The sequence below is a fragment of the Oryx dammah genome, unplaced genomic scaffold (assembly GCF_014754425.2).
Source record: "Oryx dammah isolate SB20612 unplaced genomic scaffold, SCBI_Odam_1.1 HiC_scaffold_16, whole genome shotgun sequence".
NCBI classification, from domain to species: Eukaryota; Metazoa; Chordata; class Mammalia; order Artiodactyla; family Bovidae; genus Oryx; species Oryx dammah.
The window spans coordinates 38,598,967-38,617,870 of record NW_024070200.1 but is presented as its reverse complement, the minus strand read 5'-3'; the positions used below and the strand labels follow the sequence as shown (position 1 = coordinate 38,617,870).

The window sequence follows — 18,904 nt, the reverse complement described above, 5'->3', positions numbered from 1 at the left end:
AATTACAGCGAGTAAATTTTATTGTATATGTTACACGTATACGTTATACTTCAATAAAGCTGTTAAAATAATAAAACATTTGTGAAACGAGTAAATGATCTATCTCCCTCCCTGAGGTTGTAAACTCTGTAAGAGAAGCTATATCCTCCAAATCCATAAGAGTGACTGGCATCCAGTAGACGCGGAACAAACAGCCCACCTAAACACTGAAATCTATGAATGAAGCGGGAGAGGAAGGACTCTGACCAGAGATCCCCGCCAGCAGCTTCCGGGTCGCTGCTCTGCCCGCCGTTGCGAGACGAGCCCGGCGATTGGCCAGCGGAGCCAATTGGTCCAGGGCCGGGACCAGGAGAGTGCTCGGAAAATCCCCTACGCGAACTCGCGGGGCGGGCTTCCAGGGGGCGGGGCCAAAAGGGGGCGGGCTCCAGACGCTGGCTGGGCGGCTGCGCACTACTGCCGCCGCTGTCGCCGGGGTGAGAGGAGTGGACGCGATGGCAGGGCCCGCGTGGATCTCCAAGGTGAGCGCCGGGCAGGCCCGCATGTGGCTGGCGGGCGTGCTGGGTGCTGGGCGGGGGCTGGCGCGCGGGCCCCGATGGGAAGGCGGCGGCGCGCGACTGGCTGGGAACAGTCAGGGAGCCGGTCCCGGCCGCCCGTGCGCCTGGCTGGGTGGCCCGCAGGCGGTGTGTAGGCAGCCCCGCTCCCGGAAGGTCGCGCCTGGGGCGGGGACAGCATCAAGGTCAAGGCGGGGAGCGCCGGTCCTGTTCCCGATGAGACCCCATTGCCACCGCCGGCATTTGTCCCGGCCGGAGCCCAGGCCTCGCGCGGAGCCCGGGAAGGTCACCGCAGCCGCCGGCCCGGCTCCGCCATCCCGGCTATTTCCGAAGCTGCGGCCCTGCAGCCTGCTGATCGCGCACAGAGTCCGCCTCAGCACGACCTGGGCCTTCCCCCGGTCTCTACTCCGGCCCTGGCCGGGTAACCTCCATAGCCACCGGCACGTGCGTTGGGCTTGAGAGGTTTTCTCAGGTGAGGGAATCCCGGGGTCATTTTCCTGCCAGATTTTTTTCTCCCTTGGAGCGCTTCCCAGTCTACTGTTGTAGCTATTTCCCCTTCAAAGCACACGGGACACGTTGCACCTTGGAACCTGAGCACCCAGAGACTGGGAGAGGGAGACCAGCAACGCCTTTCCTTTACCTTGTGTTGGTGAGAGTCCTGTGATCTCACCTTGACAGCTGGGATGGCTGCCAGAGCTGGAAAGGGTTGCAGACCGTCTGCAGTTCCTTGGTTCCTCAGTGGAACTAACTTTGCCTGAAAACGTAATTGCTCAAGGTCACACAGGAAACCCCTGTCAGAACTGGAAGAGGAACTCAGGTGTCTCAGGATTACCAGTTCCAAGTCCCATTTTGCCTGCTCTCTCTGTGGTCAAGGTCAGACAACAAATCATGCTGCTGCTGCTAAGTCGCTTCAGTCGTGTCCAACTCTGTGCGACCCCATAGACGGCAGCCCACCAGGCTCCGCCGTCCCTGGAATTCTCCAGGCAAGAATACTGGAGTGGGTTGGCATTTCCTTCTCCAATGCAGGAAAGTGAAAAGTGAAAGTGAAGTCGCTCAGTCGTGTCCCACTCTTTGAGACCCCATGGACCACAGCCTACAAGGCTCCTCTGTCCATGGGATTTTCCAGGCAAGAGTGGGGTGCCATCGCCTTCTCCATAGGCAGAGGGAAAAATGGGCCCTCAGGTCTCCTGTTGCTCTTAGAGAATGACCCCGTAAAAACCTACCATAAGCAGTTTAATTTTTCTCTAGAAAGTTTGATACTGTATTTCTCCCTTGCTTTGAGTATAAAGTGAGGTTTGCATACGTTTAATTTAGTGAAAAGTACTCTACACCAGAATTTAGGAGACTTAGGTTTAAATCTTGGTAATGCCACTGACTGATCATGTGACCCTGAGTAAATTACTTAACATTTGTGAGTCTCAATAAGCCATCTGTAAAATATCTATCCTTGCTTCACAGAGATGTTGAGGATTGAATAAAATAATGTGAGAGCACCTAATACATACAGAAGCCACACAAAAGTCTGAAGCTCTCCTACCTATCAACATACTTATCTTACAGCCTTCAAGCAGACAGTTGGGCATCAGTAGCTGCATTTTATTTAGTAACTGGGTTCTGCTTTGTTACCCTCTTCAGACCTGGACTTGTGTGTAATGGTAACTTATTTCACATTCACTCCTGAAGGTAAAGCAACTTCTGTGTCATTGTCTAAACAGAAGTCAATCCTTTAATCACTGAGCTTACACCTAACACCTAATTATCTTTGATCGATACATAAGAGTTCAGAATGAGAGACTAAAACAGCTAGTAAAGTGCTAGTAAATTTGTTTTTCCTTTAGCATAGTCTCTAAGAAAAAAACGATGCGTAGGTATTCACAAAGTGTTGGGTTGTGGAATCAGACGATGAGGTTCTCTGACATGGACTCCCAGTGTGACCTCTGGCAGTCATTTGACCTCTGGCAGTCATTTGACCTTTGTGGGCCAGTTTCTCCCTTTAGGGACTGGAGTAGGTGGTGCCTTGGAGGCTCCGTTTAGGGACTGGAGTAGGCAGTGCCTTGGAAGTTGACGTCCCAGGATGCTGAGCTGGTTGTGAGTTTCAGTCAAAATAAGTCCTCTATTAAGAGTTCCATTTCAGGTTCTATTTGATAAAGATCTGTATAAGCTTTATATATATATATATATATATATTTTTTTTTTTTTTTTCCCCCTAAAGAAGCTTTATTTAGAGAAAATTAAAGGGTTTCTAAAGACCTTTCAGGCTCTAAAATACTATAATTACAATGAGGCAGTTTCCCATCAGCAGGCTTTTATTGAGTACCTGTAATACTTTCAAGAGTGTATTTATATGTTTTTAAGTTGGAGGATGAAAGTAAAAAAGGAAATGAGGTGCTATGGGTGAAGTCACAGGTTCAGTCCATATTCTTTGAGCCTGGTCTTGGTCTCCTTACCTGAAAAGGGCTACTAATATAATCTCCCCAGGTTTTATAAAAAATAAAATGATGTAGTATATGTATATAATACATATAACTATATATGTATATTATACAAGTACAATATAAAGTAGAAGACAGTCTGTGCTTTAAAAAATCTTGTTTTACTTTAAGTTCTGGGTGATTTAGATGCAGTACTGCCTTACTTTAAGGTCACAAAGGAGAGATGACAAATATGGAAAAGACTGGTTGTTAAGAGAAAACTATTTCAAGTATTGAAGCTGTTTGCTGGAGTGGGTGGGAACTTCTCAGATAGGGCGATACTTGAGACTGGCTTCAGTTTTTCCAAAAGTATTCTGAGCACCTACTATGTGTGCTCAGAACCAGGCACTTTCTAGGTACTGGAGATAGAAAAGCAGTGAACAAAACATGAAAATCTTTGCCTTGTGGATTTATATTTTAAGTCAGTTAGTTTGGTTGGGTCTTTTGCCACAAAGACATGGGCCTGTTTTGAGTGAATGTTTTTTGTCTCTTTTTGAAGGGTGGGGAGAAGGACTCACGCAAATTTTATAACATGGCCTTAAAGTGGTCTCCCTTCCTTCCAATAGCTCATTTGCTGGTGGATGAACCACGCTCTAGGATTGAGTTTTTGGCCAGTGGTTTTGGCATAGCATATTCTTTTGGGTCATGCCCTATCTTTTATTTTATTTTCAGTCCAGAGAGATAACTAGTTGCTGGGTTAGAGGATACAACCTGTTCTCAGCTCCTTGGCTGTTGGTGTCTCTTTACTACATGCTGATATTACAGCCAAAGGTTCAGGACTTTTAAGAACTGTCCTGAAAAAGGAAGACTAAGGATATAACAAATGTATCTTTGCTCAAGTATCTAGCATGAAAAAAAGTTAACCTTTAAAACTTTTAATGAATTTTAGTTTTAATACCTTTGGTCTATGTAGCCAGTTTCTTTGATTATATTCTGTGTGTTGTAATGTGACTTTGTACCAGTTTTCAAGAACTGAATTATTAAAGTTCAAAATAACCCTTTAGAATTTATATTTCTGGTGTGTCATAGTGTTAAGTGGAAAAAAGATGTACCAACAGCAACATCTTTGGGTAGTGGGGTCGGTGGTGGTTTAGTCACTAAGTTGTGTCCGACTCTTGCAACACCATGGACTATAGCCCGCCAGGCTTCTCTGTCCATGGGATTCTCCAGGCAAGAATACTGGAGTGGGTTGCCATTTCCTTCTCCAAATGGGGTTAGTAGATCACATTTATTTATTTATTTATTGTATCTTTCCCCATTCTAGCAATTAATAATAATAATGGAATTACCTATATTATCAGAAGTAGATAATTTAAAATCTTCATTCTGTATGATGCATGTCAAGATGGTATTCAATAAACTTTGTTAGATTTTTATTACAAAGTATAATTTCTTAATATTCATGGGAAAAGAATCGGCAGAGTGTGTAACTGGAGGAGCCCTGGAATAGGAGTTAGGAGACCCAGATTCTGGTCTCTTTGTGGTCTCTGTGGCTTTAGACAAATCCCTACTCTTTGGACCCACTGTTTCCACTGTATAATGAGTGAGTTGGGCTCTGGGATTCATAAGGACCCTGCTGGCTCTTAAAATTAGTGATAGTTTTCCTAGGGTATATGTGACCCCCAAATTGATCCAGTAGTCAAGAATGTGGACATAAAACTGTCCAGATCATCTGAGGAAAATTCATTGTTTGAGTTTTAAGAAAGTAGAGTTTCATTCTATTTTCAACATCTTTTGACGACTTATATTGATAAAATCGACTTTAAAAGTACATATTATAGTACTTAAATTCTCAAAGCAAAGGTAAACTGAAAATTTTGGTTTTCAAATCCAAGAGAGCTTGCTATGTTGAGCTAATACATGAGAAAAATATTCCTCGGAAATTCCTGAATATATCTGTGTGAAGCTGCAGCATTGTCAGCTGTCAGAGACGGTGCCACGTCTGCCTTTTAACACTATGTGGTTAATTCTGTGCATGACATTTCTTTGTTGATATTAAATGTAGGTCTCTCGGCTGCTGGGGGCATTCCACAACCAAAAACAGGTGACCAGAGGTTTTGCTGGTGGTGTGAGTATAATTATGTCTTTTATTTTTTCCCTTTTAGAAGTTTCTCAAGAAAAGTGCTCTAACACATTTATTATATGGCATTTAATCTCCATTTATTTAAAATTGGGGAAAAGTGGCCATACTTATATATTTAAGTTACTGATGAACATGTGTAAATCTATTAGGTAACTTGTACATTTTAAAAAAGATTGTATTATAGCTGGCTATATAAGCCTGTCACATTGATATCTTGAAGGAGGCTTGTTTAAAAATAGATAGAAATTACCCTTGAGCCTGTTACTTTATTTTGCAGTCTCATTTGGATAAGACAGTTTTTTTTCCAAACTAGTACAAGTTGAGAGAAAATTGTTGAGAAGCTTCAAAACCTGCTTCGTATTTTTATTTTGTAAGCTTCCCTGAAACCAGTAGATTGATTACCAATTAAGAATGCCTCAAATATCTATAAGCCCTATAGGCTTATATGTATTGATACGTTCCTTACATAGTCTTCATAGACTCTCCTGTTAACAGATCATCTGTTTCTCATTAAATCTGCTGCTTTTAGAATTCCCTGCATTAGAGTTCTGTGCTTTAAAAACTGATACCACATTTTTAGAGCATTCTAAGACTGTGGGTCAGTGACTTCCTGTATGTTTTTATTTTACCTCCTTTTTACAGAATCTGATTTGGATTCATAATTCCTATACTCCCATATAACATCTTACCCCATGAGGTATTTATAAGAGCATAGTACTTTTTTTTCATTTACTTTCTGAACTCTGGAAGTAAAGTAGATTTTTCTGGTGGCCTGATGACATTTTGTATTACATGTTGGGAGAACAGGAAGAAGAAGCCAAAGGGGTTCTTTTGGCTCTGCTTTGGCTACAAAAGATGCAGAAAGAGGCTTGTTGGCATTTCAAATGCATTCTGAAAGCTAATGAGATGATCATTGCTCTCTGCTATTACTTAATTTTCAGGTTTTCCATTAAAATATATGTTATCCTGGTGGGAAGGTGGTTATATTTGAGAGAAATAAGAAGAGAAACTAATTTTTTAAAAGAATCCTTCCATTGTATAGCTAAATTCAGAAATAATTAGTCCACCTGCTTAGGGAACATCATGTGTGCTTGCTGAGTCCTGTCCAACTCTTTGTGACCTCATGGACTGTGGCCCACCAGGCTGCTCTGTCCATGGGATTTTTCCAGGCAAGAATACTGGAGTGGGTTGCCATTTCCTTCTCCAGGGGATAGTCCCAACCTAAGGATCAAACCCCAATCTCCTGCACTGGCAGGCAGATTCTTTACCACTGAATCACCTGGGAAGCCCCTTAGGCAGCATCCCTGGAAGCTAAGACCAGGGAAACAAATCAGTGATTTTTTTTTTTTTTAATCAAAGTTTTTATTTTTTTAATTCTTAGAGAAAATTGTTTCCATCCTAGATTATTTTCTCTAGCCTAGCCAAACCAGCATAGGCAACCAGAACTGAGAAAGGCCAGGGACCATTGTCTGGGCCAAACTTCTAGGTAGGGGAAAGTCCACAAATAATGACATATTTAGTTTCCACATGGAAGTCCTCACTTAAATCCTTTCATCATTTCCCTTTACATACTTTTTTCCCCTGTGTTTGAAAGCCTTTGCACTACATAGTTGATGTTACATTATAGATACACTTTGTCATTCGATGTGTGATTCAGACATTGCAGGCATGATCACATACCATATTCTTAATGGTTCCAAATAAACTTCACTGGGCTTATTTGGATTACTGCTGTCATTAGGGGCCAGTTTTATAAAGGAACTCAGGAAAACAGACCCTCTCTTGATGTGAAGTCTGATTTTCTGTGTGTTAAAATAGACCACAGTGCTACTCTGGAGGTGTCTGAGAGTGTTTTGTAAGACTGAATGAGTTATATGAGAAATGGAAATTTCTAGGCTCCTGTTGGAGAGGAATATGCCTGCCTTCATAGGAAACCCTCTAAATTTTAGTGAGAGAACACGGTTGAAATGTTTTGCTCTCCTTGGTTTTACGGACTTAGTTCAAGTGGTCTCTTTGTAGTTGGTCTGAAAAGAAATTTCAGGTGGGAGGTTTACTTGGTAGTTTATTTTTGTTTTCTCTGGAGAGCATTGCTTAAGTTCTTTTTGAAACCTCTGGACTCAGCTAGGAAGTAGAGTTGTGGCATCTCTTGATTCTTGCCTCCACTTTGATGAGCCGTTGGGAGGTAGGTCTGTTTTCTTAAAGGGATTTATTATGAGTTAAGAACCCCTAAACTGGATTTCTTTTTGAACAATGTTCTTTTTTTAAACCTTCAAAAATCAGTTCTGACTGTCTCCTCTGATGATTTCTTATATTCAGGTTAAGACAGTAACTTTAATTCCAGGAGATGGAATTGGCCCAGAAATTTCTGCTGCAGTTATGAAGATTTTTGATGCTGCCAAAGTAAGTGGGTTTACATACTTTTGATAATAAATTGTACAAAAGTTTTCTTAGCCCTTTGGAGTCTATGAACTCTTAGGATGAATTGTTCACATTTGTATGAAGTTGGTGAGGTCTCTCATTAAAACTTCACAGATTCTGACTTGAAGAGTGTTGTTGCTGCCATCATTGTGGATGGTTTAAGCTACTGCATTGGCATCAGTTATGCATAAAGGAATCCAAGTAGTACTGTAATTTTTATGGAGTTTTGAACTCTGCCTTGGTTTAAGGTCTTTAAGTCCTGCCAAGTCACCTGTCTCCCTCATGCTACCTTCTTCTACCTTCCTGCCAAAAAAAGAAAGAAAACAGAATAGATATTTCAAAACACTATTGATATATAGGAGATTTTGAAAGATTTTTTTTCTTGGGTGTGGTAATACCAAATATGAGGTATTATTGTCAAATAGTCTATCCTTCAATGCAGGTAGATATTCAAAAGTGGGAATTTAGGAAAGTTGGATTTTGTTTGACCTGATGCTTTATTATTGCTATTTATAGCTGCTAGGTGAAATAATGTATAAAATTAAATAAGTGGTTAATTTTGATACCAACCGATAAAAGTCAAGGAATTCAATTTATTTATGCTAAATATACATTGTTTTTTTATATGCATTTCTAATTAAAACTCCTACAAAGGAAATGATGCTTATGTAAAAGTGTTCCCTGAGGGAGGTGAGCTATGCTCACTCTCAGCTGTGAGCTCCTTATGAGCCAGGACCAAGTCTTGCTCTGGTTCCTTTTCCTTGCGCATTCCCCGTTGGTTGTCAGATGTGTGTGTACACAATGAAAAGTGTGGTTGAAAAGAAAGGATAACCCTGGTATATACCTTAAAATTCTTGCCTTTATAGGTTATATAATATTTCTTTTTTTTTTCCTTAACAGCTTTATTGAGATTTAATTCATATACTGTTCAGTTCATCATGTAAAGTATCCAGTTCATTTCATTCATGGCGTTGTGTAATTATTACCACAAACTAATGTTAGAACATTTTCATCACTCAAAAAGAAACCCCATACTCATCAGCAGTCATTCCCCATGACCCTTATCTCTCCCACCCTACCCCCTCCCATCACCAGCCCTAGGCAACCACTGATCTACTTTCTCTCTCTGTAGATCTGCCTATTCTGGACATTTCATATAAATAGAGTGTTAAAATTACATGACTTTTATGATTGGCTCTTTGCACTTAGCATAATGTTTTCCAAGTTCATCCACGCATCAGTACTATGTGATACTTCTATGAATCCTATTTCTCTGCTCCTCATGATATTCTAATTATAGCCACGCTAAGAGTCATTGTGAAAACAAGAAGTGGGCAGGTGGCAGCTAGGAGTGATGACTGGACAAGGGTAATGTGGAGAATCCCTCTGGGCATGCTGGAGAATGACCTCTCTTCTTGCATGCCAGGAACTTTCTGGACCTTGACTGTATGTGTTTTCACCAGTTGCATCCAAAGTTGAAGAAGGTTGTTTATAGCTGCAGTGTGAATGTGAGTCACGTATAGTTCTTTCCAGTTCACTGTGCTCTGTGGTGTGGCATCTAGGCTCCTATTCAGTGGGAGGAGCGAAACGTTACCGCCATTCAAGGGCCGGGCGGCAAGTGGATGATCCCTCCAGAAGCCAAAGAGTCCATGGATAAGAACAAGATGGGCTTGAAAGGTAGTGCTGATGTGGTATGATCGTTATTATTGATTTCTGTGACAGATGTTATATTTATCTTTACCTGGGTTTATCTTTCGCATGATTTTTACGTTTTTATTAATTTTAGCTTATACACACTCCAGGCCATGATTCAAAATACTGGCATGTGACAGCTTGGAATTAAGCACTAGGGAGGTGGAGTCATAGGATTAGCTAATGTCAGAGACCTGATACAGGGCTTGGTCCTCAGTCAGTCGGTGTTCAGTGCAGTTGATATTGCAGAAAGCTTCACTGAGGAAACTTCTTCCATATCTGAATCTGAAGCAGAGGGTCAAGTTAGAGCAGAACACATTTTTACAGGGTGTGTAGCATGTGCTCAGTGCTGCCTGAGAGTGACCAGCTATGCGTGGGCTCATTTATGAAGAGGGCGTCAGACTTAGAAACAGAGCCCCTGTCTGTCCTTTCAAATGATGCTGGCAAAAGTGTCCCTCGTTTCATGAAGCATGCATGGTAGACATGTCACACAGCTACTTCATGTCCAAAGAAAGGATCCTAAATATAGCTCTGATGGAATAGTGGAAAAAATGAAAATTAGAATTTCAAATACAGTTGGCCCTCCATATCCATGCATTGTGCGTTCATGGATAACATGAACCAACCATGTATTGAAAATATTAAGAATTCCAAAAAGTTCCAAAAAGCAAAACTTGAGTATTTCCACTGGCAACTATTAACATAGTTGTTTACATTGTGTTAGGCACTGTAAATAGTCTAGAGATGATTTAGAGGAGGATGTATATAGGTTATATGCAAATACTGTGTCATTTTATAAGGGACTTGAGCATCCATGGATTTTGGTATCTGCTAGGTCCCTTCCCCGTTTTGATGCTGGGGGACAAGTGTCAACATTATGAGCTTGTGTTTATAAAGAAAAAGAAAAGACCAGAATGTATTTTGTTGTCATCTGCATATTCTTCTTTATTATAGGCCCTTTAAAAACACCGATAGCTGCTGGTCACCCATCTATGAATTTATTGCTGCGTAAAACATTTGACCTTTATGCAAATGTCCGACCATGCGTCTCAATCGAAGGCTATAAAACCCCTTACCATGATGTAAATATTGTCACCATTCGAGAGAACACAGAAGGAGAATACAGTGGAATCGAGCATGTGGTATGTTCATTTGGATACTTTTTCATTTTTAGTTAGGTTGCTTTCTATGTACTTGGGACTGTTGTTCAAATTCCCAGGTGAAAATATTTCCCAAAGACAGTTCCCTTTCACTCAGTGAGGAGTTGTGGGTATTTGTCTTGTCGCCTCAAACGGATGCCTCGGGGAGGGAGCGTGGTGCTTCAGGGCACAGGCTTGGGAACTTGTCCTCTGTTTGAAGTTTGAATCCTCAGCTTCATGGGTGACCATCTCTGAACCTCGGTTTTCCTCATCTGTGCAGTGGAGTTTATAATATGTGGCTCACCGGGCTGGGGTGAACATGACTCACCCTGCCGACATGCCATATGCATGGTGCTCGCCTTGGCAGCTGGCGCCGTGCAGGCCTGGCACAGATGGTGATGGTGTTGTCCGCACACACCGGCGGTCTAGAGCCACACCCTTTCAACAAGACAGGACTTCCTCTCTTTCAGATCGTGGATGGAGTTGTGCAGAGTATCAAGCTCATCACCGAGGCGGCGAGCAAGCGCATCGCGGAGTTTGCCTTTGAATACGCACGGAACAACCACCGGAGCAACGTCACGGCCGTGCACAAAGCCAACATCATGTGAGTCCCAGTGGGCGGTGCTCCCTCCAGCTGTGTGGGTGCCAAGCAGTGGCAGGGCTTGCTTTTCCTCTCTGCAGCTTGCTCACTGCTTCCTGATAGTTCTGGAAGATGGCCTTGCAGCCAGTCAGAGGGTCGGGCATTGCTCTTGTGTCAGAGTCTCCTATTTAATGTGTTCCCTTGGGTGGGTGATGAACAAGTTTGGAAGGAGCAGGAATTCAGGTCCTGGCAGTTTAAGGCCGGGGAAGAGAAGGAAGCCAGAGAGACCAGGTCCCCAGATGAGGTGGCCAGTTAGCTAAGTCATGTCTATAAAAGGCCAGTCGTTCCTGTGTTAGGAGGGGAATAGCAGGAATGTTTCTGAAATGGCCACCTGTTCAGGAGCTGAAAATAGTGCTCATAGTGCTAATCTGATCTGATGTATCATTCTAGCAGTTTGAATTCTCCTCGTCCCTAGTGCAGTAAAGGCTAACTCGGTGTGTTAAGAAGCAGGTTTCCTAACCTAAGAAAAGTGTTGAGCATGTAAAATAGTAAAACTATTTAAATAATTGAGTAAGTTAAGCTTTTTAAGGCAATTTTAACATTTCCTTATTAATAGATATTTCTTAATTCTTGCTAGATAACACTACAAAAATACAGTCTTCATTATGATCAAACTACTTTACATTTTTTACCCTTCTGTGCTTCCAGAAGTATCCCAAAACATTTAAATTTGCATTTTACTGATTGACCCCCCAAATTTTTTTACTGTAATTGAAATCAGACATCTTGGCTTCTGGAACTTGAATTTCTTGAACTTTACTTCTCTGATTTGATCTTTTTCTCTCTGCAAGTCTTTGCTTTCAACAATTTTTATTTGATTAAATACAGGCGAATGTCAGATGGGCTTTTTCTGCAAAAATGCAGGGAAGTTGCAGAAAACTGTAAAGATATTAAATTTAATGAGATGTACCTTGATACAGTATGTTTGAATGTAAGTATATATTCTCACTTACCTGCTCTGCTTTGTGGTGTATAGTGTGTACATGTGGTGCAGTTTTTGATGCTGAATGCACAAATGCATTTTTTGTAGATGGTCCAAGACCCGTCCCAGTTTGATGTTCTTGTTATGCCAAATTTGTATGGAGACATCCTTAGGTAAGTCTGGCTGCACCCTTTTAGCCTACAGTTTATTTATAAATGTTCTAAAATAAATTGTGGCTTAAGAATTTTAATCAAGGGTTATAAAAATAGCATTTGTTAGAAGATATGAGTTGAATTCTGATAGTTCAGGTGGTGATAATGGTTACATGTTGGGTAGGTTATTCCTTTGTTCATTTACCAAATTAGCTCTGGACTGTAGTTCCCTGACCATTAGTTCCCTCTTCCCACTTTACACATATTTTATTGGTTGGTTGGTTGATTTCAGTGTTTTATCATGTATAGCTAGGAAGGTAGGTGTTAATTTTTACACGGTTTTTTGGGGGGTAACTTTTGGCATAATTTCAGACTTACAGGAAAGTTGCAAGAACAGTACAAAGAAATCCTGTGTACTCAGCACCGCATTCACCAAATGTTAACATTTTTATCAGACTTACTTTATTACTCCCTCCTGCCTCCTCCTCATTTCTCTGTCTCTACACACATACGCATGCTGGTGGCCAAATGGTGCTTTTGTAAATCCATCACTCTTTTACATCTATTGGTTGGCATTCTACTGGAAGGATAAGCTTCTCTTTCTGTCTTAATTGCTTACTGACTCACCTACGTCCGTTTGGACTCTCAGCTTGTTTTACTCGAGGTTCTGTCCCTCATTATCATCATTGATACTGGTGCTCAGACTGCCCAGACTTGGCCAGTCTCAGTCCCTTTGAGCTGTGTCTGTACTCTCTTGACACTGCCCCTTATTTGTGCTCTGGCACAGTAAGGTGCTTCAGGCTCGTCCTATATGTTCCTGACTAGTCCTGAAAGCAGCTGTTTCTTCAAGGAGCCCAGGGTTCTCTTAGTGGAGAATGGTATGTAAAGACAGAAGTCTGACCACTAGGTAAGCTGTTTTGTTTTTCAAAACGCCCTTTGAAATGCTTTTCCGCCCCCAGTGACCTGTGTGCGGGACTGATTGGAGGTCTTGGTGTGACACCAAGCGGCAACATTGGAGCCAATGGAGTTGCAATCTTCGAGTCGGTAAGGAGCCTGGTGACACCTGGAGCTGAGTTCAAGCCAGAGTGGCGTGAGAGCCCGAGAGGGGCTATCTGCATGAACATCTGCTAACTCTTGTGTTTTTCCAGTTGTCAAAAGAAAGTGAAGCTTTGTTTAGCTTTTTGTATAAGCTCAGTTGATTCATTCATTTCCCTCTGGTTTCTTTTGTATCCTTATTATTTATTGTGTTTCCTTCCTCAGTTGAAATATTTTACCAGAAGTTCACTGGATAAGATTGTTCATCTTTTTACACTTACAAAAGATTACTTAAGCTCTTCATTTTTCTGAGGCTTTATTTCTAAAACCTGTGTCTGGATAGCTGTTCTGTAGCTATTTTCCATCGGAGGGGAGAGCTGATTAAGAGCCCAGCTTCCCCAGAGGAGAACTGTTTGTTTCTGTCCCCCTTCTGACTGTGCCCCACCCCCAACCCCGCAGGTTCACGGGACTGCCCCGGACATCGCGGGCAAGGACATGGCCAACCCCACGGCCCTCCTGCTCAGCGCTGTGATGATGCTGCGCCACATGGGGCTTTTTGACCACGCTGCGAAGATTGAGACGGCATGTTTTGCTACAATTAAGGATGGAAAGGTATCCGTGATCTTGCCACACTTGGGCTGGGTGAAATTCATTTCCTCCTTGGGTTTTGTATGTGAAGGACAGATGATGGTTCTTTTCAAGAGGGCCAAAGGATTGGACATCAAGTAGGCGTTCCTAATGCAGGCTCCCTGGGTGAACTCAGAGGGTGTGCACATGTTGCATCTTCTGAAGGGAGGACCCATGTTGTTTCCTCAGGGGAGGGTTGAGAAGCACCAAGGCAGGGGCACCAGTGTGCAGTGGGAAGGACAGTGATGTGGGAGTCAGAGCAGGGCAGACCTGGTTATCCTGTTGCTACCCATGGGATCTTGGCTAAGTCCAGTAATTTTTCTCAGTAGCTTTTTCCTCTTTCCAGCAAACATCTGTTGCATACATTATAAAGTATGGAGGATATAATAAAATAAGGAATAAAGTAAGGTCTCAGACCTCAAGGAGCTGGAAATCTAGCAGTAGACACAGATGTAGACTTGTCTGTAATACAGTGGTGCTCTGTGTTACTTTAAATGCATCTGTGATATAAAAGTAATATAGAAGTTTTATAGATGTATTAATGGCTGATACTTGAATACTTACATGATCTTATACTCTTTATATATATATAAAATCTCAGCACATTTCTACTACTCTGTGGCGTAGATACTGTAATTAAGCCCATTTTGGAGATGAGGGCATCCTAAGTGGCTCTAGTGGTAAAGAACCCACCTGCCAGTGCAGGAGACGCAGGTTCGATCCCTGGGTTGGGAAGAGCCCCTGGAGGAGGGCATGGCAACCCACTCCAGTTTTCTTGCCGGGAGAATCCCATGGACAGAGAAGCCTGGCGGGCTATAGTTCATGGGGTCTCAGAGAGTCAGACAGGACTGAAGTGACTGAGCACATAGATGAGGAAGTTTGTCCTAGGTCTCACAGCTCCTAACTGGCAGAGTTGGGGTTCACACCTAGTCTGGCTCTTACCCAACAAGCTTCACTGTTTCCATAAGTGGTTGTGGCCCGTGGGAGGGTTGTGATCGATTATTCTGAAGGTGGGAGAATGGAAGAGATCATGGCTTTACAAGACTGGGCCCAAAAGGTTGATCCTTAGCCTGAGATCTCTTCATTTTTTTTTTTTTTAAGTTACTATTTTAAAAAAGGATAAAGTACACCTAATACAAAATTGACCACTTTAATAATTTTTGAGATGCACAGTCTGTTGGGTATAGAATACCCAGTATTTTCACATTGTTGTATGACCTTCGCCACCATCCATCTCCAGACTTTTTCATTTTCCTGAACTGAAACTGTCCCCATTAAACAGTGATTTCCCTATTTTCTGCTGTTGCCTCACCCTCTGGCAAGCACCATTCTACTTTCTGTCTCTGTAAATCTGACTGCTCTAGGCACCTCACGTAAGCTGAATCACACACTTGTACTGTTCTGACTGCCTTACTTCACTTAGGACAAGGTTTATCTTCAAGGTTTGCTGCTTATTTTTTTTTTTAAATTCTGTACTTGAAATTTCTGTGGCCAAAATATAAGAAACCCAAGCTTGTTTTTAACAGCCTGATATAGTCATATAGAAGGGCGTGTGATTATATATATTTTTTGTTCTGACACTGTATTAGAGAAGCTACTCATAGAACCCAGCAGAGAGATGCCTAAATTACACAGTAGGCTCTTTAAATTGCATAGGATGTGATGAGATGAGAGAATTAAATATATTAAGCTCTGTTTGGGAGTAAAGAGCATAAGCTGGTAGAAAACAGGGGAAATGGGAGGATTTCTCTCCTAAAGAGGGGAGTTGAAGAGTTAGTAATTTAAATACTTCCCTAGTGTTGGTTTCTCAGCCTCCCAAAATAGGTCAAAATGTGTTTTTTAAAAAACAAACTTAAATTTCCCAAGAGATTTATGCAACCTTTTGTTTAGATTTGCTGTCAATGAAATGTCCATGATCAGATGCTTCCTTAGAATCTATTGTACAGATCAAGGGAAGATTTTTGGAGGGCATCCCTCCTTCCCTTTGGGGTGAGAGCATCTTGTTTTGTTTTTTAATTTTGGCTGTGCCGGGTCTTTGCTGAGGCATGCTAGTGGGGTTCTCTTGTTGTGGTCCACGGGCTTAGTTGCTCTGCAGCTCCTGGAATCTTAGTTCCCTGACCAGAGATTGAGCCCATGTCCCCTGCACTGGAAGGCAGATTCTTCACCACTGGAGCACCAGGGAAGTCCCAAGAGACTTGTTCTTGTTCTCGCCATGTTTCTGCATACACTATCCAGTTAGCTTTTCTAAGTCCGCCTGGGGCAGGTGGATGGTGGTAGAGCCTGTCTTACTTTGAAATGAGGAACTAAATGAAAGAGTAGCCAGGTAACTCACTCAGCCGGTGTCTCACTGAGGACTTTAAATAAAAATGTTTTTTGCTTCGGTTTAACATGTGGGTACATTTTCTGTCTTTGCTCTTTCCTTTTCTCAGAGCTTAACCAAAGATTTGGGAGGCAATTCAAAATGCTCGGACTTCACAGAAGAAATCTGTCGCCGAGTAAAAGATTTAGATTAAGGCTTCTACAGATGGTATCTGCACCAGTCACTCCTAGAGGACGCCACATCAGCCTGTGTTAGAGTACTTCCCGTTATGTATGCATTTATGCATTTGTTGCTCGTTTCTTGACAGAGTACATTTTTAGACCTGGCCTTTTTCTTAAAATCTGTGCAGAGGATGCAGGTAATGTCCCTATACCTGCTTTCAAAGGACTTCTTCCAAGTGCTTGTTTTATTTATTAAACGTCTATCTGGTATACATTTTTTTTTGTAAACTCTCAAGTGAACTGTTATCATTTGCTGTTGTTAACCATTTTATGCTTCAGTTAAAATAGTTTTTCTTTCACTGTAAATATCATGAGACAGAAATACTAAGAGAAAACATCTAACTTTTTAAAGAAAAAGATTGATATTCTTGGTTTACAAAAAAATATAATGGAGATAAAGTAGAATGTTGGCATAATAGCATGAGAGGATATTCTTATAAAACTAAATGGGCACAAGAGAAATTTCCTGGGAAAGTTTACATCAAAAACAGTGAATATGGTATATTTCTTAGTGATATGGAAAGTAAAGACTAATTTGTACTTTACATGAATTACTGAGTATGAATAAAGACTTCGGATTGGAGAAATATATAATGAGAGATGTAATTTTTGTTCATAGCATACAGGTAATATATCGGGTACAAAGACACAAGTGGATTGTGTGTTCAGTTATTTTTGTTATCTTGAGGTTTACTGTTCTTGGTAAGAGCTTTTAATGAAGTGAAGGGGTGGTCCTTCCTTTTCATTGGACATATATCAAGCATGGTGCATAACACAGCCCTCGATCTCCTGTCCCTTGGTCCCTTGGGGGACCCTGACTCGGACCTAGGAGCAGTCCCTCTTCCGCAACCTGTCTGTCGCTGTCTGGAAGTGGACCACACTCCCGCTGATAGGGCTAACAGGCCTCACCATATAAATTTTGACTGCAATTGAGGAACCTGGAGTACTGGCTATTAATTTTACATTTCACTGGCTTCTCCTTCCCCAAAGCACCAAATCACCGCCCTCTGCCTCAGCACCACCAGGGAAAGAGGAGCTGCAAACTCAGCCTGAATTGATTCACAAAATCGTGCCACCCTGGGGCTTGGCTCAGCTTTTGACCTTCAGGCACCTCCCCATCCTTCCTCCAGTCCTCACCTTTAGCATGATTTGTCTTTAATCTTCAGAAACTGAGTCACTATTTTCATGAACCCTTTGGTCCAACACCAAAGGCAACTCATGTCCTCCTTGGCCCTTGTGTAACATCTCTAACCTGCGGCTTTGCGTTGTCACAAGGGAGTTTTTAATCACAACCAATACTCCTGTCTGGGTCCTTTTTTGAAGCTCGTAACCAGACAAATAATCTTATATGTATTTTACTTTGTTTAAACTGCTGCTGCTTCTGTTTTATTGAATTGTGCTAATTATCGGTGACCCTTCGGTTTACACAAATAAAGAATTCCCAAACGAATTGAGCTGTATGCTTTCCTCTACCCATTTAGATGCCTGGTTTCATCTTGGCTCAGCTTGCCACTAAGGATGGCTGCTCGAAGTATTCAGAGTGGGCAGAGGGGCGACAGACTAGCACCAGTTAACCGCTCTCATGAGAACATTCCCCTTGACCCCCTCCCTCACCTTTGCTTATTCCAGGGCACTAAAGGTCACTCGTATACCCATCGCACACTGTCCTGTGGGCTGAATACCCACCACTCAGGACTCATCTGTTGCTCAGTTGACAAAATCAGCTGCTTGTTGACAGTTCTGTTAAAAAGTTTAATTTCAAGTTACACATTAAATACAATCAAAAAGGCAGCAGCAGTTTTATTAAGCATCAGAGTCAGTGGGCGTGTGCATTGATGGAATGCCTGGTAATGGGATGGGAGTGGCAGCATCCAGTGAGAGTCCACAGTAGCCCAGGCTGAGAGGGGAGTCACAACTGAGCGCTTTCCCGACCGCATACTTCACCCAAGCCGTCTTCCCTCTCCTCCCTCCCCTCAGCACTCAGTCTGCCTCTAGCTGGCTGGTGAAGTGAGCTAGCAGCCTGTTAAATCTACCTGAAACTAAGGTCCCAAACTGTCAGCCCTTTAGTTCTGAGAAGGAGAGCTAATCTCATTGTCACCTGAACAAAAAGCAGTTCTTAAAACCGTCCACACGTGAAGCTTCTCGGGATTGTCGGCTATTGGTGGTGTAAGACCTGGCAGATACTAGGACTGTGCCTAACCTGGAGAACCTAAGAGACTTGCCAGAAATCCATGTGCCCAGACCAAAGAGGACCTGGGGGTCAGGAAGACGCTCAACCTGCCATCTTAAGGAGAAACTGGGGAGGGATGACCCCTGCTTACTTTTTCTGCTCTTGGTAAAAGGAATCAATGACATCTTTGTACTTCTCCAGGACTGCAAGCCGTTTCAGTTTCATTGTGGGACCTAAGAGAAATTGGAAGAGATGAGTGAGGCCTGGGCTCTGAGATGTCTGTGAAGGTTATGTGGTAAAGCTCTAGACTCACTAAGTTCCATAACTCTGGAACTAAGCCAGACCAATGAATAGCCGGCCTCCAAGATGGTCCATGGTGATCCCTGTACCTGGCAGTCATACCCCTTGTGTGGCTCCTTCCCACACTGTGCCAGGGTTGGTCTAATATAGAGGAAGTTGGGTG

General features: G+C 42.4%; 2 protein-coding genes across 4 annotated transcripts in view; one reads left to right on the top strand and one right to left on the bottom strand.

Moving 5' to 3' along the window:
* Positions 1-403: 403 nt before the first annotated feature.
* On the top strand, positions 404-17,721 carry IDH3A (isocitrate dehydrogenase (NAD(+)) 3 catalytic subunit alpha). The gene is made up of 11 exons (XM_040257365.1): positions 404-518; positions 5,028-5,090; positions 7,422-7,505; positions 9,086-9,200; positions 10,170-10,357; positions 10,825-10,958; positions 11,823-11,925; positions 12,025-12,089; positions 13,028-13,112; positions 13,563-13,715; positions 16,160-17,721. Exons 1-11 carry the CDS (start codon positions 492-494, stop codon positions 16,241-16,243), a joined length of 1,101 nt encoding a protein of 366 aa, XP_040113299.1. The 5' UTR covers positions 404-491; the 3' UTR covers positions 16,244-17,721.
* ACSBG1 (acyl-CoA synthetase bubblegum family member 1) overlaps positions 8,363-18,904 on the bottom strand; it is a 66,180-nt gene continuing 55,638 nt past the window's right edge. Inside the window, exons 14-15 of one of the 3 annotated variants that reach the window (XM_040257363.1) lie at positions 18,593-18,674; positions 8,363-9,500 (exon numbers count right to left, since the gene is read on the bottom strand). In XM_040257363.1, coding sequence (XP_040113297.1) covers positions 9,392-9,500; positions 18,593-18,674 — 191 coding nt within the window. In that variant the 3' untranslated portion in view covers positions 8,363-9,391. Of the gene's footprint in view, positions 9,501-17,449; positions 18,675-18,904 lie in introns of those variants that run through there. The other 2 variants (XM_040257362.1, XM_040257364.1) reach the window with 2 other exon arrangements.